Source organism: Ostreococcus tauri (assembly GCF_000214015.3).
Source record: "Ostreococcus tauri WGS project CAID00000000 data, contig chromosome 01, whole genome shotgun sequence".
Lineage (NCBI taxonomy): Eukaryota > Viridiplantae > Chlorophyta > Mamiellophyceae > Mamiellales > Bathycoccaceae > Ostreococcus > Ostreococcus tauri.
This window is the reverse complement of record NC_014426.2, coordinates 34,701-59,685: the sequence shown is the minus strand read 5'-3', so window position 1 is coordinate 59,685 and position 24,985 is coordinate 34,701. Positions and strand designations below refer to the sequence as shown.

The following is a 24,985-nucleotide window of genomic DNA, read 5'->3' as shown; positions in this document are numbered from 1 at the left end:
TTCGGCGTTCACGCGCTTTGGACGTGACGGAGGAGCTCGTGGACGATTTGGCCGTCGAGCGACGACGCGCCGTGCTCGACGCCGGCGACGGCTGGATCGTCGGATCGACGCAGGGTTTTGGACGCGCCGTCGGCGGTGTAGATGGTGACGTGGTCGTATCGGGTCGTGAGTTCGTTGGCCACGACGGCGTCGAGGCCGTAGCGCGATAGAGATTGACGCGCCTTGTCGGCGAGGATGGAGACATCCGTCTCGAGCTTGAAGCTCGCGACGAAAGCCGAGGGACACCACACGCGCTTGATCTCTCCGAGCATCTTTGGCACAGGTTTCAGCGTTAACTCCAAACCGACCTCGGTATGCGCCGAGCTCTGGATCTTGTGCTCGGGGAGATCGCGCCAAGGAACGTAAAAATCGCTCACCGCGGCGGCGAGAACCACCACCGCGCGCCCGCCGCGTCTACACGCTTCCGCTTCCACCGTCTCGCACGTCGCCTTGAGCAACGCGAGATACTCGTAGAGCGTCTTAAACGTCAAAACCGTGAGCCTATCGCGCTCGGCCTCGACCCCTCGGAGCGCTCGAACCGTCGCGTCCCGATGCGCCGCCTTGGCTCTCAACTCGTCTCCGCCCTCCACCAACTCCAGCGCATCTAACGCGTGCGACGGTCGACCGACGCGCGCGCTCTCTCCCGACATCGTCGCACTCTCAATGACGATCCTCTCGTGCGGCGCGCACGAGCCCTCGCGTCGCAGCATCACCGTCTCCACGTCGGCCCGCGCGACGAGCTCCTCGACCAACCGCGCGCCTCGCGTTCCCGACGAAAAGTTATCGACGCATCGCACCTGCGTCCGCTCCAACGGCGCGGTGGTCCCTCCGGAGGTCACGACCACGATCGTCTTCGCGAGCGCGGACGACGCGTCGTCGTCGGTGTTTCGTTTCTCGCGCGCGTTCCATCGCTCGAGTAGGAAATTCTGACCGCGCGACGCTTTTTCTAGCGCCGTCCGCGGTACGTACGCGTCGTCGGCGGCGAAGAATGCGTCCGAGGTCGACGGCGAGGCGTCGACGGCGTCTCTGGACATGTCGAGGACGCGGAGCGCGCGCGAATGAGGTGCACGAGGTTGAGACGCGGCTCGACAGTTGGTCGGCGCTCGGACCAAAGTCTCAGCACATGGCTACGTTTGGCTAATCCGCGATGGGACGCGCCAGATGGCGATTCTACCGCGATCGTATTTCGAAGCCCACGCGAATCCGCTCTTGGTGCGCAGATCGCTTGTTTGGACATACGCGTCGCATCGAGCGACGGAGCGTCCGTCGGGAGACGGAGCGAGGCCTCGAGAGAAGTCCACGATGCGATACGACGCGCGCTTGCGCTTACCCAAAGCATCGTTATCATCCGATGGGTACGTGAACGTCGGTTTCCCATCCTTCGAGAAAGGATTGAACACGACGTGCGTCGCGCCGCTGATGACGTGCGCGAGCGCCTCACCTGGAACGTCGCCGTTTGACCAACACACGCCGGCGATGGGTTCCAACGACACTCGACGTACCTCGCAGTATCTTGCGCGAGTACCAGTTTGGCCTTCGGGTCGTTTCAAATCGCACATCCAGACGTCGCCCGAGGCTCTACCGGCGATTACTAAATCGTAAGAAATCGAAATGCACGTCACCGCACCGCGCTCCTCAAGGCTATAGTTGATGAGTTCTTGAAACATCACGCCCGTTTGAGAACGCCGCGAAATTGCGGATCGTGCTATATCGATATCTCCGCGCACATTAAGAATGCATCCGCTCGAGCATCCTACGAACAAGTCCACATGCTCGCCCCTCTCGATTGATGTTTTGCGAAACGCCAGGCTCGAAATCCAACCATACTTGGACACTCGCTGAACGGCGACGACATCGGCGGTGCCGTCGTCCGAGACAAGAAAAACCACGATATGACCACTCTTCGTTCCACACGCCAGAATGTTCGCCGGAGGATCGCTGGTCTTACTCGAGTCGTACGGCACTTGCGCCCACGCGCAAGAGACGATTTGTAACAACTCGGCTCTGCGCATCGGATCATCGTCGTACGTCTTCGTCGTGAAATTTCCGGGCAGCGCAAACGGCGAGGATGAATCTCGAACGATGGTCGATGTCCGACCCGTTGGAGCATTCGTCGTCAATACTGACTGTTTACCCTCTCCTTGATTGGCGGATCGCGAAGCTGCGGGAACTGTGGCGTCGCGCATCTCTTCGTCGAGATTTTCTCGCAGAGCTGCCTCGGCGTCTTCTTCGCACGTAGGTATGCGCGCGTTGTCACTCGATTGCACCCATCCACGCGCCGAGCCGAGCCATTGCGAGCGAGTTCGACACGCATGCGCACCGACAACTAATTCTTCGCCGCGTTCGCTGCACTTGACGCGCGCGCTCTTCTGACCGTCCATCGAAACTACTCTCGCAAGTCGCCACGTCGCCGGAGCTCCCTGGCACACCTCTATGATTTCTCCTTCTCGCACGCTCTTCAGTGAGAACGATCCGTCAGGAGGAACAGGACGTACGCGGCACAGCGCTCTCTGAGGACGAACACGACGAATCGCCACGCACTCTTGAGACGGAATCATCCGGACTTCATCGCCGTGTACGCCGTCAAAGTCGCCGGGACTCCACACGAGAAACTCGCCAGGAGTGGTTTGGTCGTCGTACTCGACGCGCACGCGCGGTGCGGCGTTAAAGTTTGCCGAAATCACGGTGCCTTGTCGCCAAAACGTGGGCGTCGTCTCCTGTCCGCTCGAGACCTCGACGCGCGCGCCGTCGCGCAGGGCGCCGTACACGTACACCTCGCGTCCGTTGTCGATGGTAGAATTGTCCAAACTCGTCGCCGGCATCGGTTTCGGCGCCTCGGCGTCACGCTCGTCTTTTACCCGTTCGGAGCGCTCGCGCGCGTTTGTCTCGCGCTCGACGTAATCAAACCGTTCGAACCATCTACTCGCCGCCGCCATCGAGCTCGTTCCGACGTCCACGTCATGTACCGCGTACGCGTACCCTTCGCTCTCGCACGTCCGTCGCCACACCTCGCTCAGATCCGCCACGAGCCGCCACTCGCTCGAGCCCGCCGTCGCCGGCGGCGCGAACGCCGCGCACGTCCCATCCGTCCCGCACACCGCGAGCGCGCACCGCTCGCCCGACCCACACGCCCCGATCGCCGACCACTCCACCGCGCACGCGTCCCCCATCCGTCCACCGTCGCGCTCGCTGGACTCCCGCCCCCCCCGATCCGTCGCCGCCGTCCCCGCGTCCAACCGTCTCGCCCGTTTCTCCCCTCGCCACCCCCCTCGCGCCGCCGTCACCGCCACTCCCGATCCCTCGCGCGCGATCGCGCACTCCCCGGACGTCGTCTCGCGATCGTCCGTCCCGAACGCGCCCTGCGCGCGCCCACGCCCGTCGTCAGTCGGCGTCGGTCGCGTGCGTCGTCATCGCGTTGCGTCGTCGTCACGCGGTCGCACCTCGATCGCCACCCCGCGTCCGGCGCACCGCGCGAGATCCCACGACGGGCTCCACGCCATCGCGCGCGCCCCGCCCGCGCGCGCGCACCCGCGCGTCATCCCGCGTCGTCCGCGCGCGCGTCGATGCCGACGTCGTCGTCGATGAACTCGCAAAAGACACACACGAACAAACAAAAAGACGAAAACACACGCACAAAAGACACACGAACAAAAAGAAACGAAAACACACGCACAAAAGACACACGAACAAACAAAAAGACGAAAACACACGCACAAAAGACACACGAACGAACAAAAAAAAACGAAAACACACGCACAAAAGACACACGAACAAACAAAAAGACGAAAACACACGCACAAAAGACACACGAACAAACAAAAAGACGAAAACACACGCACAAAAGACACACGAACAAACAAAAAGACGAAAACACACGCACAAAAGACACACGAACAAACAAAAAGACGAAAACACACGCACAAAAGACACACGAACAAAAAGAAACGAAAACACACGCACAAAAGACACACGAACAAACAAAAAGACGAAAACACACGCACAAAAGACACACGAACGAACAAAAAAAAACGAAAACACACGCACAAAAGACACACGAACACACAAAAAAAAAACGAAAACACACGCACAAAAGACACACACGAACAAACAAAAAACGAAAACACACGCACAAAAGACACACGTGGCGTAAACCCTGGGCACGGTGTCCTCCATACATACAGAAGCGCGAAAGACGCGATGTGTCTCGCTCGCGATGACCGCGCGTCGAGACGCCCGCGTCGTCGCGCGCGTCGGCGTCGGACGACCGATCGCGTCGCGCGGACGCCGCCGCGGACGCCGCCGACGCCGACGCCGACGCGCGCGATGGCGTCCGCGGTGCGCGCGTTCGTGAACTCGCCCACGGGACCGCGGACGACGCACTTTTGGGGGCCGGTGGCGAACTGGGGCTTCGTCCTCGCGGTGCGCGCGATGACGCGACGACGGGACGACGCGATGGGGGGGCGCGCGATGGCGATGGGCCGACGACGACGACGGTGGTGGTGCGACGCGGACGCGGCGCGGGGGTGGACGCGCGGGAGGGGTGGGTGACGCGCGGGGGGGGACGCGACGGCGGACGGGCGACGGCGGACGGGCGACTGACGCGGACGACGCGGACGCAGGGATTGGCGGACACGAAAAAGGCGGAGGATAAGATCAGTGGACCCATGACGGGGGCGCTCGTGGTCTACTCCGGGTTGTTCATGCGGTTCGCGTGGCGCGTGGCGCCGAGGAATTACATTTTGTTGGCGTGTCACACGGCGAACGCGCACGTGCAGGCGTACAACCTCCAGCGATGGGCGCGATGGCAGTACGCGAACGATCTCGACGTCGGCGTGGAGGCGAGTAAGGAGGCGTGAGCGCGCGCATCGCGGTGTGTAATGATATAGGAAGACGTAGCGTGATCGAGATGAACGACGAGAGCGAATCGCGCGGCGGCGAAGGCGGCGCGTCCCGAACGCGTCCCGAACGCGTCCGCCACACCGCGCGTCGCGCCGAATTTTCGATGAATTTCACGTGGACCTTGGAGCCCGGCGCCCCGAGGTACTTCCACCACGCGCGGTCGAGCGTGGGAGAGGCTGAGCTCGAGATCACGTCCGTCGTCTTGCTCGCCGCCGCCGCCGGAAGCGCACGAGTTCGTCTTCGCGTTCGATACGAGCACGGCGAATCGATGGTCGTCGCGACGCTCACGCCGGGCGAGACGGAATCAACGTGCGTCTACGCGCGAATCGCGAGCGGTGACGCGCGGTTCTCGGTCGAGGGTGGGGTGGTGGAGGTGTCGGGACGCGTGCTCGCGTCGTTCGCCGCGGCGTCGAGCGACGACGACGACGACGACGAAGCCGCGTCGAGCGACGACGAGGGATTACGCGTGGGCGAAGGAAGCGATGAATCGTGGGGGTCGGACGTGGAAGCGACGAGGGAGACGGTGATCGAGGCGACGGCTGGGGTGAGCGAGGGAGCGGCTTCGCGAGAGGCTGCCGCGCGCGCGGTCGCGACGACGAGCGGACGATGGAGAACTTTGGATGAAATTCGGAATACGCTCGAGTGGTGGGACGCCGCGAAGGGAGGCGACGAGCGCGCGTTTCACGTTCAAAATCCGGGGGCGAGACGAAGCTCGAGATCGAGGGAGATGCCAAAGTTTGCGTGGACCGGGAAACTGCGACCGCGAGAGACGACGGCCAAGCGATCGTACCCGAGCGGACTTCAACCGCCAGATTACGCCGTCTCGGGCTGGCCGGACGAGGAGTTTGGGTCGAGGTATCAAAGCGTCATCGAGGTCAAACCGCACTCGGCTCGCGACGGCATGCGCGCGGCGTGCTCGTTAGCAAGACACGTGATGGATACCGTCGCGTGGGCGATCGAGCCCGGCGTGACGACGGACGAACTCGATAGAATATGTCACGCCGTAACGGTGGGAAACGGGGCGTATCCGTCACCGTTGAATTACATGGGATTTCCAAAGTCTCTGTGTACATCGGTGAACGAAGTCGTGTGTCATGGGATACCGGACGCGAGACCGCTCGAGGAGGGAGACATCATAAACTTGGACGTCACCGTTCGTCTGAACGGGTACCACGGCGATCTCAACGAGACGTACTACGTCGGTAAGGGTGGAGCGAGGTCGAAATCGGCACAAGCTCTGATGGACTGCACGCGAGGCGCGCTGGAGAAGGCTATCGCATATTGTCGACCGGGAAGACGTTTCAGGGACTTGGGCGAGATCATCGCTCGGGAAGCGGATCGAGGGGGCTACGCGAGCGTCAAGGACTTTTGTGGACACGGTATCGGCGAGTTATTTCATTGCGCTCCGAACGTGCCGCACTACGCTCGAAATAAAGCTATTGGAGTCATGAAAGAGGGAATGACGTTCACCATTGAACCGATGTTCAACGAGTCATCATCGCACAAAGTTGTTCACTGGCCGGATGGATGGACCGCGGTGACGACGAATGGTGCTCGCAGCGCGCAATACGAGCACACCCTGCTCATCACCTCCGACGGCGTCGAGGTGCTCACGGCGCGCACGAAGAATAGTCGACCGTTCATCATTTAGCGCTATGCTACAACGTTTTGTGGATACTACGACTACTACGCCTCCGGGTCTCCCAAGAGAGAAGACGTCGAGACCGAGCCCGAAGAATCGGAGAGCAACGGAGTTGTCTCATCGTCCGCGTCGACTACTCCCTCACACGAATTGCCAACGAAGTTCTTCAACTCGTGAAACATCAGCCCAGCCTTGATTGAGCCGCCGATGAGGAACAAGACGAGCGATGTGACGAGGAGCGTCCGATTCTCGTCAAAGCAAAACAACAACCCACCCACAGCAATTATCACGAGAGCGATCTCGATCCACGTGTATAAATAGAGATGCGGAGAGAAGTAACCCGGCGGTTTCACGCCCCTCGCCGTCGCCTTGGCCTCTAGCGTCTTCTTCCTATCGAGCAAGAACAAGCCCGAACCGATCGGAAACACTACGAAAGATAGCGCCCAAATGACGTTTGCCTGATCGGTGAGCATCTCGAAATCCTCCTCTCTCACGTACGGCTTGAGTTCTCCTGATGTCGCCCAAGTGTCGAAACCAGGCGAGTACAACAAGGAACCGAGAATACCCAGCACTAATCCGACGACGTTTAATATCGCCGCGAACACCCTCCAATGTCTCCGCTCGTTGTCCATATTGAACGTCTCCTGGTCGTCGCTCGCTTCCCCACTGCCGTCGGTCTTCGCAAACGTCATAGATGGCACCGCCAGAGCTAATCCACAAAAAACGTATCCTGCGACGCAAAAGAAGGCCGTCTTGTCCCACCCGTTGAACACCCATTCCACGCCGCCGAGGAAGAAACTCAGCAAACCGAGGTTCGCCAGCGTCAGCACGGCGACGTTGGTCGGCTGACGACGATTAAAACCACCCATGGACCGACGTCGAGCGGTCGTGGGGCTTGAGCGCGCCATAACAAGCGAGCGTTGACGCGTAATACGAATCACTCAACACCGGTATTTGATTAATCGACCCAAATCAACGCCGTCGCCGACGACGCGCCGCGGACGACACGTCGACGACGACGCGAGTGAACGCGAGATCTGGGGGTGTCTCGTGTCGATGTGCGAAGACGACGTCACGCGCCCGCCCCGAAGGGCGCTACGAAGTGCGGACGCGGGGGCGTTGAATTCACAAGCTAGAAAGAGGCGAGCTGTTACTCCGCCTCGGCGATTATGCTTAATCGACGACCTGTGTGTTCGACTGCGTCGGATTTGGGCGCGACAGTGTGCACTCGGAAGACGACGCCGTCGTCGATGATGACCCGAACGTCGACTACGAGCGCGGTGGAGAGACCTTGACGTATCGCGCCGAGACCGCCGAAGTCCTTCACGAGAGCCTTAATGATTCGTCTGACGAGAATGAGCTTGGCCAGAGCGTGGAACGCCTCTCGATCGAGAGGATCCGTGCGAGGAAACAGTAAGTCGAAGTGGTCGAGCAAGAAGGTGTGCTCGGCCTCGCTCGCGGGTTGGATTTTCACTGCTCGGCTTCGTTCCATGACGGGCCAAATCGAGCCTCGAATGCCGTCGCTAAACGCTATCAATCCCTCGGCGTTCAACCCGCTCGTCGACGGCTCTGATGTCTCCGAGTCATCCACGACGTCTCGCGGAAACCTCTTGAGCAGCTCATCGTACGTCTGATCGAGCGAACGCGTCGTCTCGTCGCTCGCCAAGACGCTCTCCAGGTGCGCCCGTCCCGGAGACGTCTTGGACACTCCGAGCGAGTCCACGAACCACGCCCAGAGCTCTTTTTCTAACCGTTTCTCCAACGAAAGCAACGTCGTCGCGCCGACGACGAATATCGGCAGCGAGGGATCGGCGAATCCGTCCACTCTGTCCTCGTCGCCTCGGCCGAGCGCGAGCGCGCGCAATCGTCTCCGCGCGTCCCTCACCTGCGACGCGATCGGCACGCACACGCTCAGCGCCCACCGTCGCCACGAATCGCGCATCCATCGACGTCGTCCCCCTTTCCATCCATCGCGCCCGTCGTTCGCGTCGTCCGTCTCATCCGCGTCCGCTTCGAACGACAATCTCGAGCGTCGGTTGGCGTCGCCGCCCGAATCATCTCCCGCCCCCGTCCACACCGCACCGACGCCGACGCCGAGCGCGAGGACGACGACGATCGCACCGACGATCGCCCGCGTCCGTCGAGTTCGTCGTTCCGCGCGCGCGCTCGCCCGCATCGTCGTCCCGTTCGCCGCCGACGCGCGCACCGCACTCTGCGGGTCCCCGCGCGCGCGTCCGTCCGCGCCGTCGTCTCCGCGCGCATGCTCCTTCGCGCCATCGTCGAGCGCCTCGCCGGGAAGCCGCGCGGTCGCGGGCCCGCCCTCGTCGCCATCGTCGTCGTCGCCGTGGCGAACATCGCGTACGTCGCGACGACGCGACGCGCGACGACGACGATGGCGACGCGCGACGACGGCGCGAGCGAGGACGAGGCGACGCGCGCGATGCGTCGCGTGAAGAATCGCCGCGCGCGCGCGATGACCGCGCGCGCGCGCGCGGAGACGACGGGTAACGGGACCGCGGTCGAGCGATGGGTCGATGGATGAAAGATATCTCGGCGAATGTTGTTCAACGCATCGAGTCGAAGACGACGACGCGCGACGGGCGACACAGGGCGACGCGGTGACGAGCGCGCGGACGCGCGATGGTGATGTCGTCGTGCGCGCGCGCGCGGGCGGTGGTGACGCCGACGCGACGACGGGAGACCGCGGGACGGCGTTCGCGCGCGCACGCGCATTCTTCAAAGAATCGTCATCGATCGATCGCGATCGCTCGAGGCGCGGTGGAGGACGGCGCGGACGAGAGCGTCGACGGCGTGGACGCGCGAACGATCGGGCAAAAGGTTGTTTCTGTGGTCCTGGCGTCGATGCTCGCGATGACGCCCGCGATGAGCGCGAGCGCGGACGACGCGTTGGACAGCGCGGCGAAGGAGGCGCGCGCGAGCGCGGCGGTTGTCGCCGACGCGTCGAAAGTCGCGGAGACGATGGAGGGTAAAGTCGGCATGGACGTCGAGTCGATGTACGCGAAGACGTTGGACGTGGAGTCGATGTATGCGCGAGCGGTGGCGGACTCGAAGGAGTTCGTCGAGCAACCGTTGAAGGACGATAAGGATAACAAGGAATACGAAACGTGGCAGTGGCAAAAGCTCGTGACGAGCGGCGGCGGAAGCGGCGCGGCGAAGAAAACTGTCACGCCCAAGGCGCCGAGCGCGGCGAGTGTCAGAGCTGCGGAGAAACAAGCGGAGAATGCGCGGAGACTTGAAGAGGTCAAGGCCAAGAGCGCGCTCGTGAGCGCCGAGAAGGAGGCGGCGAGGCTGGCGAAGATTGCCGAGCGAGACGCCATCGCGCAAGCCAAGGTCGACGCTCGTCGGGCGGCGCAGAGTGAACTTTTCAAGCAGAGAGCGAAGCAGGCAGAAGAAGAGACTAGGGCTAAGCGAGAGGCACGCGATGCGCAGCGCGCGCGCAACGAGGCGCTGAGAATGAAATCGACGGAGGAAAAGCTCGCCGAGGCTGAGGCTTTCCGTAACCGCAACGCGCCGTCGACGAAGAAGAAGTTTAAGGCGCCGGAGCGGTCGGCCGCGACGAAGAAACCCACAACGGAGAAGAAGGCCGCGTATGCGTCGAAGCCCAAGCCCGCGTCGAAGCCCAAGCCTGTTGAGAAGTATTCGGGCGCGCTCGATCGCAACTCTTTCCGTAACGTGAAGAGACAAGAATACGGAGCCGGCGCCGCCCCCGTCGTCTTCGTCGTCGCCTGCGGTTTGATGTACTACCTGCTCCTCCAAGAAGAAGAAGACTAATCTTTGTCATCCAAGAATCCAAGAAAACACCACAAACATCGAGACGCTTTCTCCACGCGAGCCAGAACCTCTCTCGCGTCGTCTCCTCACCCCCCACACGCTCGCGCGCGTTTCGTCTTCGCCCATCATGGGTGCGTGTCGTCAACCGGTCGACGAACATGCGTTGTTGCGCTTCTGTCGATCGAGCGTGCGCGACTTTCCTCGCGAGTGCGTCTCGATCGATGTCGAACAGTTTGGTCACGGGCAGAGCAACCCGACGTACAAGGTCGTCGCTCTCAACGCGCGAAAGGTTCCGTGCGCGACGTACGTACTCCGCAAGAAACCGCCGGGGACGCTGTTAAAGTCTGCGCACGCGGTCGAGCGCGAATACGCCGTGATCGCGGCGTTGCAGAGGACGAACGTGCCGGTGCCGCGCGCGTTGGCGCTGTGCGAGGACGCGGGCGTTCTGGGCGAGGCGTTTTATATCATGTCGCACGTCGACGGAGAGATTCATCTTCGACCTGGAATGGAAAAGTGCGGGGCGGGTCGACGCGGAGCGACGTATCGAGCGATGGCGCAGACCTTGGGGGCTTTGCACTCGGTGAAGCCCGGAGACGTCGGGTTGGAAAATTTTGGCAGAGCCGAGCGGTACAGCGAGCGGCAGCTCGAGCGATGGGCAAAGCAGTACGAGGCTAGCGTTGGACCGGGAGTGGGGGTGGAGCCAGAGCGATCGGTGATCGATCTCATCGCTTGGTTAAGAGCGAACGTGCCAAAGAGTGAGATTTCTGCGCGCTTGGTGCACGGCGATTTCCGACTTGATAATTTGGTCCTTTCGCGGGCTCGAGGCTCGGATGACGCGAACGTCAAGGTTCTGGCCGTGTTAGATTGGGAGTTGAGTACGATCGGCGCGCCGTACGCGGACGTTGCGTTCAATTGTTTGCCTTATTATTTGCCGGCGGGAATCGAGCTATATCCGACGCTCAATCCCGAGGCCTTGCCGGATGGGATACCGAATGAGAGAGACTACGTCGACATGTGGGCTCGCGCGAGCGGTCTACCGGATCCCCTTAGATCACGTGATTCCGCGACATGGCCGTTTTACATCGCTCTGTCGCTGTTTCGTGGCGCCGCAATTCTCGCCGGAGTGAGAGCGCGAGCGATGCAAGGCAACGCTTCCAGCGCCAACGCGCACGACATGGGTAAACTCGTGGACGTGTTTGCCAAACGTGCGCTCGTTGTGGTGAAGGGGGTGTCTGTTCCGCGAGGCGTGAGCGAACTCGTCCGGGTCGATCGTTCGAGTATCATCGGAACGATTGGATTCGAGCCGAGCTCGAAAGCGGCGGTGCTCTTGAACAAGCTCAAGCATTTCATGCACGCGCACATCTACAAGGCTGAGGAAGGTTTAGAAGCGCATGCGATTACGTCGCATCGATGGAGTGTTTCGCCAATCGTCGAATCGTTGAAGGATTCTGCTAAGCGCGCAGGTTTGTGGAACCTGTGGCTTCCACTAGACAGCGCCGCGCTGTTGAAAATTAGACCTCACTCCGGAGAAGATCCAGCCTTATTCGCTGGTCCTGGATTGACGAATCTCGAGTACGCCCATCTTGCCGAAGTCATGGGTCGCAGCGTGTGGGCCAGCGAGGCCTTCAACTGCTCGGCGCCGGATACTGGCAACATGGAGGTTCTGCTTCGTTACGGAACAGCGGCGCAGCAGGAGAGATGGTTGCGACCGTTACTCACGGGAGAGATCAGATCGTGCTTCGCGATGACCGAACCTGCGGTGGCCAGCTCGGATGCGACGAACATCGAAAGCGCCATCGTGCGCGATGGGGATGATTATTTGTTGAATGGACGAAAATGGTGGACCTCGGGCGCGTGCGATCCGAGGTGCAAAGTTATCATCTTCATGGGTAAAACCGCACGAGATGACTCTGGTGTGGCGAAGCACAAGCAACAGAGCATGGTTTTATGTCCTATGAACGCACGAGGTGTAACTGTCGTCCGCCCGTTGACGGTTTTCGGTTATGATGATGCCCCGCACGGGCACGCTGAGGTGACTTTCACCGACGTGCGAGTCAATGCGGCGGAGAGCATCCTTCTCGGTGAGGGCCGAGGATTCGAGATCGCGCAGGGACGACTCGGTCCAGGACGTTTACATCACTGCATGCGATTGATAGGTATGGGCGAACGCGCGTTGGAGCTCGCGAGCGACAGGGCGAAATCGCGCGTGGCTTTCGGAGCCCCTCTCGCTCGAAACGGCAACGTCCTCCAGCGACTCGGCCAATCGCGAGTGACGCTCGACGGCGCTCGCCTGCTCACGCTTCAGGCGGCGCACTCGCTCGATGTTGACGGCATCAAAGTCGCAAGAGGCGCCGTCGCCGCGTGCAAGGTTGCCGCGCCAGCTGCGGCGCTCGCCGTTATCGACACCGCCATCCAAATTCACGGCGGCGGCGGCGTGAGCCAAGACACGCCGCTCGCTCGCCTCTACGCCGGCGCGCGCACGCTTCGACTGGCCGACGGCCCGGACGAGGTGCACTTAGAAACCATAGCGAAGATGGAGTTTCGTCGATCGAAACTTTAATCGCTGCAAGCCTTTCTTCACATTTTTACGCGCGCCTCCCCACACGGCGCCTCACGATGCGTCGTACCCACCTCGCCGCTCGCGTCGCGACGCACGCCGCGGCGTCGTGTTCGCCCTTCGCCACGGTGTCTTCGTCGTTCGTTCCGGCGACGCGTTCGGCGCGCGCATCGTCGACGACGGCGTCCGACGCGCGCGTGCGTCGAGAGACGACGACGACGTCATCGACACCGAGACTCCTTCGCGAACACCTCCACGATGCCCTGTACGCACCGCGCACGGGGTACTTCACGAACGAGAGCTCGAGAACGACGCCCGTGGGGACGATGGAGGAGGGCGCGATTGATTTTAAGACTTTGAGAGGACAAGATGACTACTTCGCCGAGCTCAACCGTCGATACGCCAAACTCGGGGCGCAGTGGTTGACCCCGGGAGAGATATTCGCTCCGCACTACGCCGATGCTTTGGCAAAGTACGTGTTGGATGAACACCGAGGGGACGAAACGGACGATGGAAAGCTCGAGGAGTTGAGGGTGTACGAGATCGGCGGCGGTTCGGGGACGTTTGCGAGCGGATTTTTAGACGCCGTCAAGCGAGAGGCTCCAGAGGTGTATAAGAGGATCGTCTACACCTCGATCGATATCAGTGCGAGATTGAACGAGGCGCAGAGCGCCCGGGTACGCGTCGCCGGTCACGGGAAGGGGAGACATCAGACGAAGATTGGCGACGCGACGGACCCGACCACGTGGGGGCCATCGAACGGTGAAGCGTGCTTCATCATCGCACTTGAGGTCCTAGATAACCTCCCGCACGACAGGGTGTGGCGGCCGAAGCGCGGCGAGGGGGAGTGGACGCAGACGGAAATCGTGAGAGATCCCTCCACGGGAGAGCTCACGCAGCGCGACGCGCCCCTCAAGGATGATTTGATCAAGAGGACGCTTCAGGCGGTCGACATGACAGCAGACTTAGCCGTGGACGGTGACGGTGGCGCATACAGACCTCGTGGGATCATGCATTCGATCAAACGCGCTCTGGGCGCTGTCGCGACTCGAGGCGACGAGACCTGGTTCGTTCCCACGGGCGCGATGAAACTCTTTGAGACGCTTCATGCGAAGCGGCCAAACCATCGTCTCATCGCCGCTGACTTCGACACCCTTCCAAGCGTGCGCATAGAGGGAGTGAACGCGCCGCTTGTCGCGAGACAGCTAGAGGGGGGTCGAACGGACGATCTTGACTCGTATTTATTGCCCGATTCACTCGCCAGATCGGCGGATGTCTTCTTCCCGACGTGTTTTGACACGCTACGTTCAATCGACTTCATGACATCGAGCGGGAACGCTGAACGCTCGAACGCTCGATTGAGTACCATCATGACGACGAAGCAGTTCATGTCCGAGTACGCCGACGTCGGCGCGACGAAGACTGGGAGCGGTTACAATCCGCTTTTACAGGACTTTTCGAACACGAAATTTCTCCTCTCGCGACTGGAGGGACATCACGACCACGACCACGACCACTAGACCCTTAGATTTACAATCCACGAATTAATTCATCTAATCCTCATCGTATCGCTGATCCACGCGCTTCGCACCCGCCATTTTGTACTTCCTCCGAATGGTGTTGTACAACGCTCTCTCCTTGCCGCGATGTTTCATCAATAAACCGTCCACCGATTTTAATTTCTCCGGGTTATACTCCGAATAAAACGCGTTGATCTTCTCGCGATAAAACTTCCCCTCGGGCGTGAGCGTCCCGTACGCCTGCCCGTCCGGCGGCGTGATCCCGAACAAGTAATCGACGACCATGAACGCCGTCGGCAGCGTGAAGAGCGCCAAGAAGAATATGTGCGCCCATGAAATCTTCGACAAAAACGACCCCTCGCTCGCCGCCGCCGACGCTTTCTTCGACGTACGCCTGGGCGGCGTCTTCCCCTCCTTCGTCACCGCCCCCTCGCGTCGCGCGCGCTCGATCACGCGCGCGGACACCACGGCGTCGTCGCCACCGGCGTCCTCCGACCCACTCGACGTGGACGCGTCCGCCACCACGTCCACGACGCCGTCGTCCGCGTTCGCGCGCCGCGACGCCCCCGGGCGTTTTCGCGCCTCTCGCTCGCTCGCGCGTCGTCGGGAGCGGTGCATGGCGGACGCGAAGTGACGACGCGGCGTCACACCCCCGCGCGCACCGCAAATTTAAAAAAAAATGACATTCGGCGCGGTCAACGCGTCGGCGCGCGACGCCGCGCGCGCGACCGCCCGCGCGCGTCGGCAGACGACGCGCTCGACGCGCGCGCGGACGATCGCGCGGGCGGGGAAGGATGAACCGAGAGACGAAGACGAACGTCGACGCATCGAAGAGAATAAGCGGTGGACACGAGACATGCACCAGAGCGACGCGTGGGACATCGATAAGGAGCGCGACGCGCTGATGTACAAGCGAGAGAGCCTCGAGGCGATGTTCCGATTGAAATTTACCCCGGAAGGAGGGTCGGCGGCGGCGACGGAGACGACGACGCCGGACGACGACGACGCGGGCGAGGACGCCGCGCGGTCGTAGTCCCGGCGAGACGTCTTTCGTCGAGACGCGTCGCGACGCGCGCGAACGCGTCGCCCAAATGTATCGCGTGTATATTTTGTGTAAATGATGCGATTTTGTACCGAGTCACCGAGCGCACGCCGAGGTTGAGCCGTCGCGCCGCGTCGTCCCGCGCGCGCGCGCGTTCATCCGCACTCGCGGGCGGATCCCTCGGTGTCCCGCGCGCGCGCGCTCGAGATGCTCGCCGCGTCGCGCGACGATACCGTCGATGTCGACGCCGTCTCGAGCGCGGTTCGATCGATCGCGATCGAGGACGACGAGGCGCGCGAGAGTAGAGATGCGGACGGCGGCGAAAACGACGACGGCGACGACGACGACGACGAACAGACGAACGCGGACGCCGGGGCGAAGAAGAAGAAGAAGAAGAAGAAGAAGAAGAAGTCGGGCGCCGGTGGCGGGGTGAAGTCGACCTCGGTGCAGTATCCGGGTGGTAAGCAGACGGCGCCTCCGAGCGTCCCGGCGCGCGAGCTTTACCCGAGCGGGACGTATCCGGTTGGTGAAATCTTACCGCATCACGAACACAACTTGTGGAGAGAAACGGACGCGGAGAAGCGAGAGATCGAGCGGATCGAGGAGAATTCGTACAACGAGGCGAGACAGTGCGCGGAGGTACACAGACAGGTGAGACGATACATCTCCGAGTGGGTGAAGCCCGGGATGAAGTACATCGACGTGTGCGAGACGCTGGAGGATAGCGTTCGTAAACTCATCGAAGAGCGCGGACTCGAGGCTGGGGTTGCGTTTCCGACCGGATGCTCGAAGAATCACGTCGCCGCGCACTGGACCCCGAACGGAGGGAGCGAGAGCGTCATCGATAAAGACGACGTAATAAAGTTTGATTTCGGGGTTCAAGTCAAGGGACGTATCATCGATTGCGCGTTCACGAAGACGTTCAACGACATGTACGATCCGCTTCTCAAGGCTGTGAATGAGGCGACGGAGACTGGCATCAAGTCGGCAGGGATCGACGTGCGTTTATGCGATATCGGCGAGGCTATCCAAGAAGTCATGGAGTCGCACACGGTTGAGATTCACGGCAAGGAGTACCAAGTGAAGTGCTGCAGCAACTTGAACGGGCACTCCATTGATCCGTATAGGATTCACGCGGGGAAAAGCGTGCCCATCGTTCGAGGAGGCGTGCAGACCAAGATGGAAGAGGGAGAGTACTACGCCATCGAAACGTTTGGCTCCACCGGAAGAGGGTGCGTTTACGAGCGATAGACGCGTTTCGTTTTTTTCCACTCGTCACCTTCGATCTCAGTGATTCTTACGCGGCGAAGACCGTCATTCGTGACAAACACAGTGGTCTTCTTAGTGCCTGAAGTTTTTTCGGGCCGGCCCATCACCGAGGTCGCACAAAAAACCACAAGATATCATAGTACTGCGTCGAACCTCGCCTCGCGAGACTTCCCAGTGTTCACGCAGCCTCCATTGGTCTTGACATTTTCACTCGTGCGATACGTTGACCTACGCGTACTGACCGCACCCACTTTATTTCTTTTCATCACAGATACGTCATCGAGGATGGCGAATGCAGTCACTACATGAAGAACTACGACGTCGGGCACGTACCGCTTCGTCTTCCGACGGCGAAAAGACTTCTCGGTGTCATCGATCGAAACTTCGGGACTTTGGCCTTCTGTAAGCGCTACCTCGACCGAATCGGCCAAGAGCGATACGGCATGGCGCTCAAGAACTTGTGCGATAACGGCATCATCCAACCGTATCCGCCGCTGTGCGACATCAAGGGATCGTACGTGGCGCAGTACGAGCACACGATTTTGTTGAAACCGAGCAGCGGAGTCGAGGTGCTCACGCGCGGGGACGACTATTGATTTGACATGACGTTTCTTTTGTTGAATAATATTGACGCGTGTTATTAATCGAAACCCGGGATATATCGAAGCGCGACGTCAAAGACGACGGGCGAGAACGGCGGCACCTTCGGTCGTCCCGGCGCGCTCGCCAACCCCTTCGGGAACGAGAGCTCACCCGGAATATACAAGCGACGAATTCCGCCCGACTTCATCGAGAGCAACCCTTGGTCGAGACCCGGGATGACGGTGCACGAACTGAAATCTTTCGATCCGACGCAGTCGACGACTCGGATGTCGTTCGGCTTCCCCTTGTCGAGACTGTTGTCGAAGATTCTCCCCTTTTCATCCATCGCGATGTAATCCACCACGACTTGAAACCCCACCGGCACGGTTTCCCCATCCCCCGTCTTAATCTCCTTGAACTGCAACCCGCTCGGCAGCGTCTCCATCGGCGTCGTCGCGAGCTCGGTTTCGCACGCCTCGTCGCACAGCACCTTCACCTCTCTCTCCTCCGGGAGCGATATCGCGTTCGCCGCCGTCGCGGTCGTCATCGCGAGCGCCAACGCGCATCCAACCGCGATCCGTCCCGCGTCCGCGCTCGCACGCTCGTCGTCCGCCCTCCAAAGCGCACGGCGCGTCACCGCGCGCGTCGATCGTCCCGTCGACCGACGCGCGTCGCGCGCGCTCGATCCGCGCCCGCGCACCGCGCCCGGCGCCCACGCGCGCGCGAGCGACATGTTCGACGCGCCGCGGTCGACCGTCGCCCTGTGGCGCGGGAGCAGCGCCACGGGGACGGGACGGAATCGAATCGATCGAATCGATGGAATGATGACGTGGTGCGCGACGTCGAGGGATTGTTTTTTTTTTTTGGCGTTTTTTTTAAAACGCTCGCGTGGGACCACGACGGGTGGGCGCGCGACGCGCCGACGCGCTCGACGCGTCGACGCGCGAGTGATCGGAAACGGGACGGTGAACGTGCGGAGGACGATCGGTCGAGGGCGGGATGCGGACGACGGGACGACCGCGGGCGGAGGCGCACCTGGAGATTGGCGTGGAGACGAATAGGGATCTGTTCGGACGCGTGCGAGGCCGATGCGGTGGGTGCGGGACGTGCGCGGGGTACGTCAAGGACACGCGGGCGTACGAGATGCGGGTGGAGGATGCGGCGAACGGGCGGGCGCATCCGCACTGCGACTTGACGCTGACGAATTGTTCGAGATGCGGGTGCGCGTCGACGGAGCACGAGGTGGACGAGTGCGCGGATTGGAGAGAACGCGGAAACGACGCGTACGAGCGCGAGGCGTACGAAGAGGCGGTGTGTCACTACTCGCGCGCGATCGCGGCGTCGCCGGGAGACGTGAAGAGTTTTTCCAATCGATCGGCGTGCTTTCTCAAGATGGCAAAGTACTCGCAGGCGCTGAGCGACGCCGAGCGCGCGGTGACGCTGGACGGGAACTTCGCCAAGGCGAGAACGCGCGTCGGTGCCGCGGCGGCGGCGCTGGGACGTCATGACCTGGCGAAACGGTCATTTGAGCTCGCACTTAAGCTTGATCCGAATTCTCAGGCGGCGCGCGACGGTTTGGTACGTCTGGAACGCGACGTCTCCCGCGCGCAAAAGCGAAAGACGACGAGATCGCCTTCGAATGTAGGCAGAGGAACAGATACGAGCTCGACGGTAACGCCGGCGGTCGAACCCGCCCGCGTCCCGCACGACGGCACATCGCGCGTCGAGACTGTCGCACGGCGCACGCACGCTCACGAGTTGATGGGGGAAGCGAAGTCTCTTCTCTCGCGGCTCGAGCGGGTTCTAAACGACATGCGAATCGAAGTCGACGCTTTTGAAAAGCATTGTGCGATGAAAGAAGCCGCGGAGCGCATCGACGTGAGCGCACAGACGGAAGAGGAGAGTATTCATGACGAGACGCTCGAGAGAGAGATTTTTGACGTCGAGCCTCAATCACCAGCGAATAAGACTTTCGCCGTGTCCCCGCGCTCGGACGGTGACGAAAGCGAACACGACATGGATGAAGTTTCGACGCAAATGGCTCGTTTGTTGCGAACCGCTTCCGTTGAAGATGATAAGGGAGAAGATGAGGCACAAGTCGCGGACGTGCTTAAATTTTTTGAAGAGTTCGAGCGCGTTGCCAGTGGAGAGACGGAGAAAGAGGACGTCGATTTATGGGCAGAGAGATGGGAAGCAGAGCAATTCCAACGGCGCAGTATCGAAAAGATCGTTCTAGAGACCGCTCAAAAGCGTCAATCATCGGAACCAAAGGTTTCACGACCTCCGGGTTTGAAGCTGGACTCTCTGACTCATTTGTTCACAGTTGAAGAGATAAGAGGTAAAATGGGGGATATCGACGATTCAGGCACCGCGCGCGGTCCATGCAAATCGTGCGACAAATCGTGCAGCGCATTCGTCAAACTCTCTAGTTGGAAACGGTCGCCGCTACCGAATCATGATTCAAACGACGAAGGGTACGCGAATGTATATCACTCGCTTGTCCTAGGTGTCGATGGCGCGCGATGCGCTCGGTGCGGATGCGAGGCGAGCACGCACTGCACTGAGAAGGAGTTTCGTAAGCGGGAGCGAGTCGATCGCATGGACCAACATCGCAAGCAAAGCCATGAAAGCAATCGTAAACGACGAGTGATGCTCGCTGCCGAGATTGTACAGCGCGCGCTCGATCAGGATGAGACCATATGTGAGACGACGAACGATGCAGTGCTAGGTGCAGAGCGACTCGGATGCAAGTCGTGTCAAGAGTGCTCGGGATTCAAGTTGATATTTCCAGAATCGAAAGCAAATGATCCCGAGACGATGTGCTACTGTTCGATGTGTGGATGTTCTGCAGCTGATCATCAGGTTTGTGAGCGCTGGACCCAAGAGCAACAGGAAAGTCGTAATAGGTTTGAGCGGCGAGCGCAGGCTGATCAAGCTAGGCGTGCCGCCGCAGCCGAGGCATACAGTCGATCCAATCGCTCACGTAACGAACATCGCACGACGCTCGGCGTTTCCCCGAACGCGTCGATGAGTGAGCTCGCAAAGGCATATCGCAAGGCGGCTCTGCGATGGCATCCCGACAAACACGCACACAAGTCAGAGAGCGAGCGACGAGCGGCGACGAAGATGTTCATTCGCGTCGCCGAAGCGTTCAAATGTCTGCGTGATGAAGACTCTTAGTGAAACTACTTGTAGTGACGCCACCCAGCGTTCTCATTACATATACCATATAGTAAAAAACGAATCATCTCTCTCTCTATCTATTTTCTTCTACGAATCGCTGGAACAGTTTCAGTCCAGCTTCGAAATTCTCATCCACTTCGTCGACGCTCTCCTTGAGCACCGAGTGACAAAAATCAATATAACGCGCTTCCAACTTTGCTTCTGGCGCGCACACCGCGCTATCCGAGGCAGGCGCTAATCGACCGCTCTCATAAACGACGAGAAGCGACGTTCCCACCAATCGATGCTTCAGCAAACGCAGCGGCTCACTCAGGAGCTGTCGCAACAGCGCTGGCCAGAACCAGTTGTTCGCCTCACCGCTCGCCGGGTCGCGCACAAAGTCTTCGAGCAACTCCCGCGTCAACTCTTCACTCGAGCGAATCTCCTTACACCGGGCTCGCGATATCTTCACCAGCGCGCCATTCGCATCGAAATATCGCGCCCCGCACACCTTGAATCCCAAAGTGGCGAGCGTCGTTCCCTCGTCCGACGCCTTCCGCTTCTCCACGTACTCCTTCGAGTGCGCCGGGTCCCACGTGCGCGTTCCAATCTTCAGATCGATCACGCACGCTCGCTCGTACCCGTGGGTCAAATTATTCAACCGTAGATATCCCTCGACGTCCAGCGCGTCGTCGTTCGCTCCCGTGACCGCGGTCGGGCACCTCGGCACGCGCGCGTCCACGAACGCGCGTTCCAGCGCGCTCCGCGGCGTCGCCGCGCCGCCCTCCACGGATGCACCCCCATCCCACGCGCGATCGACGTACGCGTCGTAAAACGCGCGTTCGTTCGTCCCTCGCGCGTCGCTCGCGAGTTCGGGCTTATAGAACCACGTCCCACACGGCGATCGTTTCGTCGTTAACCCGTGTGCGTGGTTTCCCGCAACCTGCGTCTCGAAGTCCACGAGCTCCATGCGGGCGATCGGGACGCGCGCGCGGTCGATCGACCGCGCGCGATGCCCGCGCGCGCGCGCTCGCGAGCGCGCGCGCGCGTCGATCCAGCGACGCGTGTCGACGGATGACGAATGCCGAGCGACGCTTCGGTTCGCGTCGCGTCGTCGACCCTCGTCCGCACTCGCGCGCGCTGCATGTCGCGACCGACGACTCGGACGAGCGATGCGTCGACGTCGAGGACGACGGACGACGCGCTCGTGCGAGCGCTCGCGCGCGCGCTCGGTGGCGACGACGCGCGCGTGCGCACGACGGATGCGGCGATGGAAAAGTACGCGGTGGATTGGCAAAATAAGTATCGAGGACGCCCGCTGTGCGTGACGCTGCCGAGGACGACGGAAGAGGTGCGGGCGATCGTGCGTTTGTGCGCGGAATATCGCACGCCGATCGTGCCGCAGGGAGGGAACACTGGGTTAGTGGGCGGCGCGACGCCGACGGAGGCGAGAGAGGTGGTGGTGTGCATGGAACGAATGAACGGGATACTGAGCGTGGACGAGGACGCGGGGTGCGCGACGTGCGAGGCCGGGGTGGTTTTGGAAGACTTAGAGAGCGCGGTGCGGAGTCGTGGGATGACGGTACCGCTCGATCTAGGGGCGAAAGGGAAGTGTCAGATGGGCGGGTGCGTGTCCACCAACGCGGGCGGCTTGCGTCTGCTACGATACGGAAGTCTGCGAGGGAGCGTTTTGGGCTTGGAGGTCGTCCTGGCGAACGGCGAGGTGCTGGATCTCATGCGCACACTCAGGAAGGACAACACCGGGTACGATTTAAAACAGTTATTCATCGGGGCCGAGGGAACGCTCGGATTGGTGACAAAGGTTGCGATTTCCACGCCGCGCGCGCCGCTGAGCGTGCACGTCGCACTCTTCGGATTGGAATCGTTCGCCAAGTGCGTGGAGATGTTAAAATTGGCGAGGGAAAACTTGGGCGAAGTTCTGAGCGCGTACGAGTTCTTCGATCGAGAGAGTTTGGAACTGGTGCTGGCGCAACTCAAGGGGACGCGCGACCCGCTCCCGGGTAAGCCGCGCGCGTTTTACGTCGTCGTCGAGACGAGCGGTAGCGTCGCAAAGCACGACTCGGCCAAGTTGAAGTCATTTTTAAGCATCGTCAGGCGTCGGGGTATCGTCGTTGACGGTGTCGTGGGAAGAGACGAGAAACACGCGTTCGCACTCTGGACGCTTCGCGAACGCATCTCGGTTGCCCTCAAGTACGCCGGAGCGGTGTACAAGTACGACGTCTCACTTCCCACCGCGAGAATGTATAACTTGGTTACGACTTTGCGCGAGCGTTTCGAACCAAAGTTTGGATCATCGGTCAAGGTTTTGGGATACGGCCACCTCGGCGATGGAAACTTGCATTTGAATATATCGTGCGCCGAGTACGACGACGCCATCGAGCGCGCGATCGAGCCCTTCGTGTACGAGTACGTGCGCGATGAACGCGGCAGCATCAGCGCTGAACACGGTTTAGGACTCATGAAGGCGGAGGAAATTCACTATAGCAAGGATGCGAAAGCCGTCGCGCTCATGGCGACGATGAAGCAGACGCTCGATCCGCTCGGAATAATGAACCCACGCAAGGTCCTCCCCGTCGCCGCCGTGCGCGCGGCAGCTTCGACACCAATGAGTAGACTGTAAATATTTCTACAAGCGTCGCCGAGTCACCTCTCGGTAGTAATTTTGTGCTCTCGACGGCGGCTTCGCTAAACGAACTATGTCAGCAGCTCGTGACGCCGCACAGAGCGCCTCACGCGTCTCGCATGGACTTCGAGCTCCTGCACGACGCGACCAAAGACGCGTTGAAACCTCTGCGTGATCGTTTCGAGTCCATCGTCCTCGCCCATCCACTCTTGGTCGTCTTGGCGCTCGGCATCGTTCCGGTGACGCTGTTGATACTGTCGCATCGACTCGACAGAGATTTAGAGCGCGCGAACGCGACCATCGAGCGAAAGAGCAAGTGAGGAGCGACGGACGCGATGTCGCGATCGGCCATGTCGAGCCCGATGAGCTCGCGAGAGCGTCAAGAGGAGGAACTGGACTCCATCGCGCGCGCCACGGAGCGGGCGTTCGAGCGCGTGCGCACGGCTCGAGAAAGAGCGGAGACGAGACGGCGAGTGAAATCCATGCCGAACACGCCGGTGGTCGTGAGTGAGTTTAGAAGATTCGAGAACCAGTGGACGCCGCCGCGCGTCGACGTGGGCGCGACGAGATTGGTGTTCGACGCGGCGGAGGACGAGACAGCGCCCGCGAGCTTGGAGGACGCGCCCCGAGACGTCGCCGAAGCGTCTGGAAACGACGCTATCGATGCGCTCGTCGACGAAGCGGCTGCGAAGTGTAGAAAATTAGATATCGTCGAAGTAGACGAGGAAGAGGCGGAGGAGACGCTGGAAGTGGAGAAAGAAGCGCGCGCAGTCATCGCAGAGCCATCAGTACTCGCTAGGGAGGAAGTCGTGGTTCCGTCGAAGGAAACGAAGCCGATGAAGGTGGATAAGCGCGCGGTGAGGGAGCTGGCGCTGAAGAATCCAGAGCTCGCGAAAGCTCCGTCATATTATAGGAATTCGTCGCAATCGTCGAGCGGGTCGACGCTCGAGACGCAGACATCGATGTCGCCAAGAAAGTCGGAAGAGCCAACGTCAGAGGAGAGCTGCGTGGTCATGTGATTGTAACGCGCGTGCAAGTACACACTAGATTTACAACAGGAATCAATAGTCCGCGTCGAACGATAAGGCGCCACGTCCAACGTTCGCGGCGCCCACCTTCTCTCTCTTTCGGCGCTTCGCCTTGCGTCCAATCGTCGCCAACGATTTATCATTCACCTTCTCGAGTGGTTCGGGAGGTTCTTCTTTTGGCACCTCTTTGATTCGACCTCTCGTCTCCTCGCCCGTTGATATCGCCCATCCGTCCACGAAGTGCAAGTCTTCCTCTGGAACTACCGTCGGCCCGTCATCGTCGTCCGCGTCGCGTTCTCGACGTCGTCCCCCATCGAGCCCGAGCGCGGCCCGGCGAGCCTCCCTCAGCTGCGTCGCCCCACCCGTACCTCCCATCTCTATTCGATTCATCGTCTTCCATCGCTCCGGCTCCGCGAACGTTCGCGTCGATGCGAGCGCGCGCGTGACCTCCTCTCGCCGCGTCGCCCGCGTCGCCGTCTCCGCCGGTCGCGCGTCCACGTTCACGCGCACGACCGCGCCGTCGACGACGACGACGTCTCCCGCCCTGAGACCTCGCGACGCGCTCGCATCGCTCGCCCTCGATCGTTTCCTTCGAAAACCGTCGTCCAGTCGTCCCAACGCTCGGCTCGCCGCGTCGATCTCTCGATGGGTGTGCGTCCGTCCCGCGCTCGGTGGGTTGTGCAACGCGTCGTTCGCGTGCTTTTCGACGTGAAAAAAATTCTCTCGACCCATCGCGCGCGTCTCACCGCGCGACGCGAGCGCGCGACATCGCGACGCGCTCGGACGCGCGGGACGATGGCGTCGGGACG

The 24,985-nt window shown here is 60.9% G+C and overlaps 18 protein-coding genes across 18 annotated transcripts; 10 read left to right on the top strand and 8 right to left on the bottom strand.

Moving 5' to 3' along the window:
- Positions 1-8: 8 nt before the first annotated feature.
- Positions 9-1,073, bottom strand: OT_ostta01g00390 (DNA/pantothenate metabolism flavoprotein,C-terminal; the record flags this gene model as incomplete). The annotated part of the gene is made up of 1 exon (XM_003074053.1): positions 9-1,073. The coding sequence occupies one exon, from the start codon at positions 1,071-1,073 to the stop codon at positions 9-11; it is 1,065 nt and encodes a 354-aa protein (XP_003074099.1).
- A 93-nt stretch (positions 1,074-1,166) lies between these two features.
- Positions 1,167-3,539, bottom strand: OT_ostta01g00380 (Transcription factor IIIC, 90kDa subunit,N-terminal; the record flags this gene model as incomplete). The annotated part of the gene is made up of 2 exons (XM_003074052.1): positions 1,167-3,398; positions 3,480-3,539. 2 exons carry the CDS (start codon positions 3,537-3,539, stop codon positions 1,167-1,169), a joined length of 2,292 nt encoding a protein of 763 aa, XP_003074098.1.
- Positions 3,540-4,362: 823 nt separating this feature from the next.
- On the top strand, positions 4,363-4,895 carry OT_ostta01g00370 (Mitochondrial pyruvate carrier; the record flags this gene model as incomplete). Its single annotated transcript, XM_022985222.1, has 2 exons — positions 4,363-4,458; positions 4,659-4,895. 2 exons carry the CDS (start codon positions 4,363-4,365, stop codon positions 4,893-4,895), a joined length of 333 nt encoding a protein of 110 aa, XP_022838123.1.
- Positions 4,896-5,041: 146 nt separating this feature from the next.
- On the top strand, positions 5,042-6,589 carry OT_ostta01g00360 (Peptidase M24, methionine aminopeptidase; the record flags this gene model as incomplete). The annotated part of the gene is made up of 1 exon (XM_003074050.2): positions 5,042-6,589. One exon carries the CDS (start codon positions 5,042-5,044, stop codon positions 6,587-6,589), a length of 1,548 nt encoding a protein of 515 aa, XP_003074096.2.
- Positions 6,590-6,624: 35 nt separating this feature from the next.
- Positions 6,625-7,488, bottom strand: OT_ostta01g00350 (unnamed product; the record flags this gene model as incomplete). The annotated part of the gene is made up of 1 exon (XM_003074049.2): positions 6,625-7,488. The coding sequence occupies one exon, from the start codon at positions 7,486-7,488 to the stop codon at positions 6,625-6,627; it is 864 nt and encodes a 287-aa protein (XP_003074095.2).
- Positions 7,489-7,730: 242 nt separating this feature from the next.
- OT_ostta01g00340 (unnamed product) lies at positions 7,731-8,756 on the bottom strand (the record flags this gene model as incomplete). The annotated part of the gene is made up of 1 exon (XM_003074048.2): positions 7,731-8,756. One exon carries the CDS (start codon positions 8,754-8,756, stop codon positions 7,731-7,733), a length of 1,026 nt encoding a protein of 341 aa, XP_003074094.2.
- Positions 8,757-9,220: 464 nt separating this feature from the next.
- OT_ostta01g00330 (unnamed product) lies at positions 9,221-10,372 on the top strand (the record flags this gene model as incomplete). The annotated part of the gene is made up of 1 exon (XM_022985221.1): positions 9,221-10,372. One exon carries the CDS (start codon positions 9,221-9,223, stop codon positions 10,370-10,372), a length of 1,152 nt encoding a protein of 383 aa, XP_022838122.1.
- A 127-nt stretch (positions 10,373-10,499) lies between these two features.
- On the top strand, positions 10,500-12,932 carry OT_ostta01g00320 (Acyl-CoA dehydrogenase/oxidase, N-terminal; the record flags this gene model as incomplete). The annotated part of the gene is made up of 1 exon (XM_022985220.1): positions 10,500-12,932. The coding sequence occupies one exon, from the start codon at positions 10,500-10,502 to the stop codon at positions 12,930-12,932; it is 2,433 nt and encodes an 810-aa protein (XP_022838121.1).
- A 56-nt stretch (positions 12,933-12,988) lies between these two features.
- Positions 12,989-14,449, top strand: OT_ostta01g00310 (Putative S-adenosyl-L-methionine-dependent methyltransferase MidA; the record flags this gene model as incomplete). The annotated part of the gene is made up of 1 exon (XM_022985219.1): positions 12,989-14,449. One exon carries the CDS (start codon positions 12,989-12,991, stop codon positions 14,447-14,449), a length of 1,461 nt encoding a protein of 486 aa, XP_022838120.1.
- A 33-nt stretch (positions 14,450-14,482) lies between these two features.
- OT_ostta01g00300 (unnamed product) lies at positions 14,483-15,067 on the bottom strand (the record flags this gene model as incomplete). Its single annotated transcript, XM_003074045.1, has 1 exon — positions 14,483-15,067. The coding sequence occupies one exon, from the start codon at positions 15,065-15,067 to the stop codon at positions 14,483-14,485; it is 585 nt and encodes a 194-aa protein (XP_003074091.1).
- Positions 15,068-15,305: 238 nt separating this feature from the next.
- OT_ostta01g00290 (unnamed product) lies at positions 15,306-15,482 on the top strand (the record flags this gene model as incomplete). Its single annotated transcript, XM_003074044.2, has 1 exon — positions 15,306-15,482. The coding sequence occupies one exon, from the start codon at positions 15,306-15,308 to the stop codon at positions 15,480-15,482; it is 177 nt and encodes a 58-aa protein (XP_003074090.2).
- Positions 15,483-15,698: 216 nt separating this feature from the next.
- OT_ostta01g00280 (Peptidase M24, methionine aminopeptidase) lies at positions 15,699-17,356 on the top strand (the record flags this gene model as incomplete). The annotated part of the gene is made up of 2 exons (XM_022985217.1): positions 15,699-16,723; positions 17,032-17,356. The coding sequence occupies 2 exons, from the start codon at positions 15,699-15,701 to the stop codon at positions 17,354-17,356; spliced, it is 1,350 nt and encodes a 449-aa protein (XP_022838119.1).
- Positions 17,357-17,400: 44 nt separating this feature from the next.
- Positions 17,401-17,889, bottom strand: OT_ostta01g00270 (Peptidyl-prolyl cis-trans isomerase,FKBP-type,domain; the record flags this gene model as incomplete). The annotated part of the gene is made up of 1 exon (XM_003074042.2): positions 17,401-17,889. The coding sequence occupies one exon, from the start codon at positions 17,887-17,889 to the stop codon at positions 17,401-17,403; it is 489 nt and encodes a 162-aa protein (XP_003074088.2).
- A 452-nt stretch (positions 17,890-18,341) lies between these two features.
- Positions 18,342-20,522, top strand: OT_ostta01g00260 (Tetratricopeptide repeat; the record flags this gene model as incomplete). The annotated part of the gene is made up of 1 exon (XM_003074041.1): positions 18,342-20,522. The coding sequence occupies one exon, from the start codon at positions 18,342-18,344 to the stop codon at positions 20,520-20,522; it is 2,181 nt and encodes a 726-aa protein (XP_003074087.1).
- Positions 20,523-20,598: 76 nt separating this feature from the next.
- Positions 20,599-21,474, bottom strand: OT_ostta01g00250 (Inositol polyphosphate kinase; the record flags this gene model as incomplete). The annotated part of the gene is made up of 1 exon (XM_003074040.1): positions 20,599-21,474. The coding sequence occupies one exon, from the start codon at positions 21,472-21,474 to the stop codon at positions 20,599-20,601; it is 876 nt and encodes a 291-aa protein (XP_003074086.1).
- A 174-nt stretch (positions 21,475-21,648) lies between these two features.
- Positions 21,649-23,145, top strand: OT_ostta01g00240 (FAD linked oxidase, N-terminal; the record flags this gene model as incomplete). The annotated part of the gene is made up of 1 exon (XM_003074039.1): positions 21,649-23,145. The coding sequence occupies one exon, from the start codon at positions 21,649-21,651 to the stop codon at positions 23,143-23,145; it is 1,497 nt and encodes a 498-aa protein (XP_003074085.1).
- Positions 23,146-23,483: 338 nt separating this feature from the next.
- OT_ostta01g00230 (unnamed product) lies at positions 23,484-24,167 on the top strand (the record flags this gene model as incomplete). Its single annotated transcript, XM_003074037.2, has 1 exon — positions 23,484-24,167. The coding sequence occupies one exon, from the start codon at positions 23,484-23,486 to the stop codon at positions 24,165-24,167; it is 684 nt and encodes a 227-aa protein (XP_003074083.2).
- A 42-nt stretch (positions 24,168-24,209) lies between these two features.
- OT_ostta01g00220 (unnamed product) lies at positions 24,210-24,908 on the bottom strand (the record flags this gene model as incomplete). The annotated part of the gene is made up of 1 exon (XM_022985216.1): positions 24,210-24,908. One exon carries the CDS (start codon positions 24,906-24,908, stop codon positions 24,210-24,212), a length of 699 nt encoding a protein of 232 aa, XP_022838118.1.
- Between the last annotated feature and the right edge of the window lie 77 nt (positions 24,909-24,985).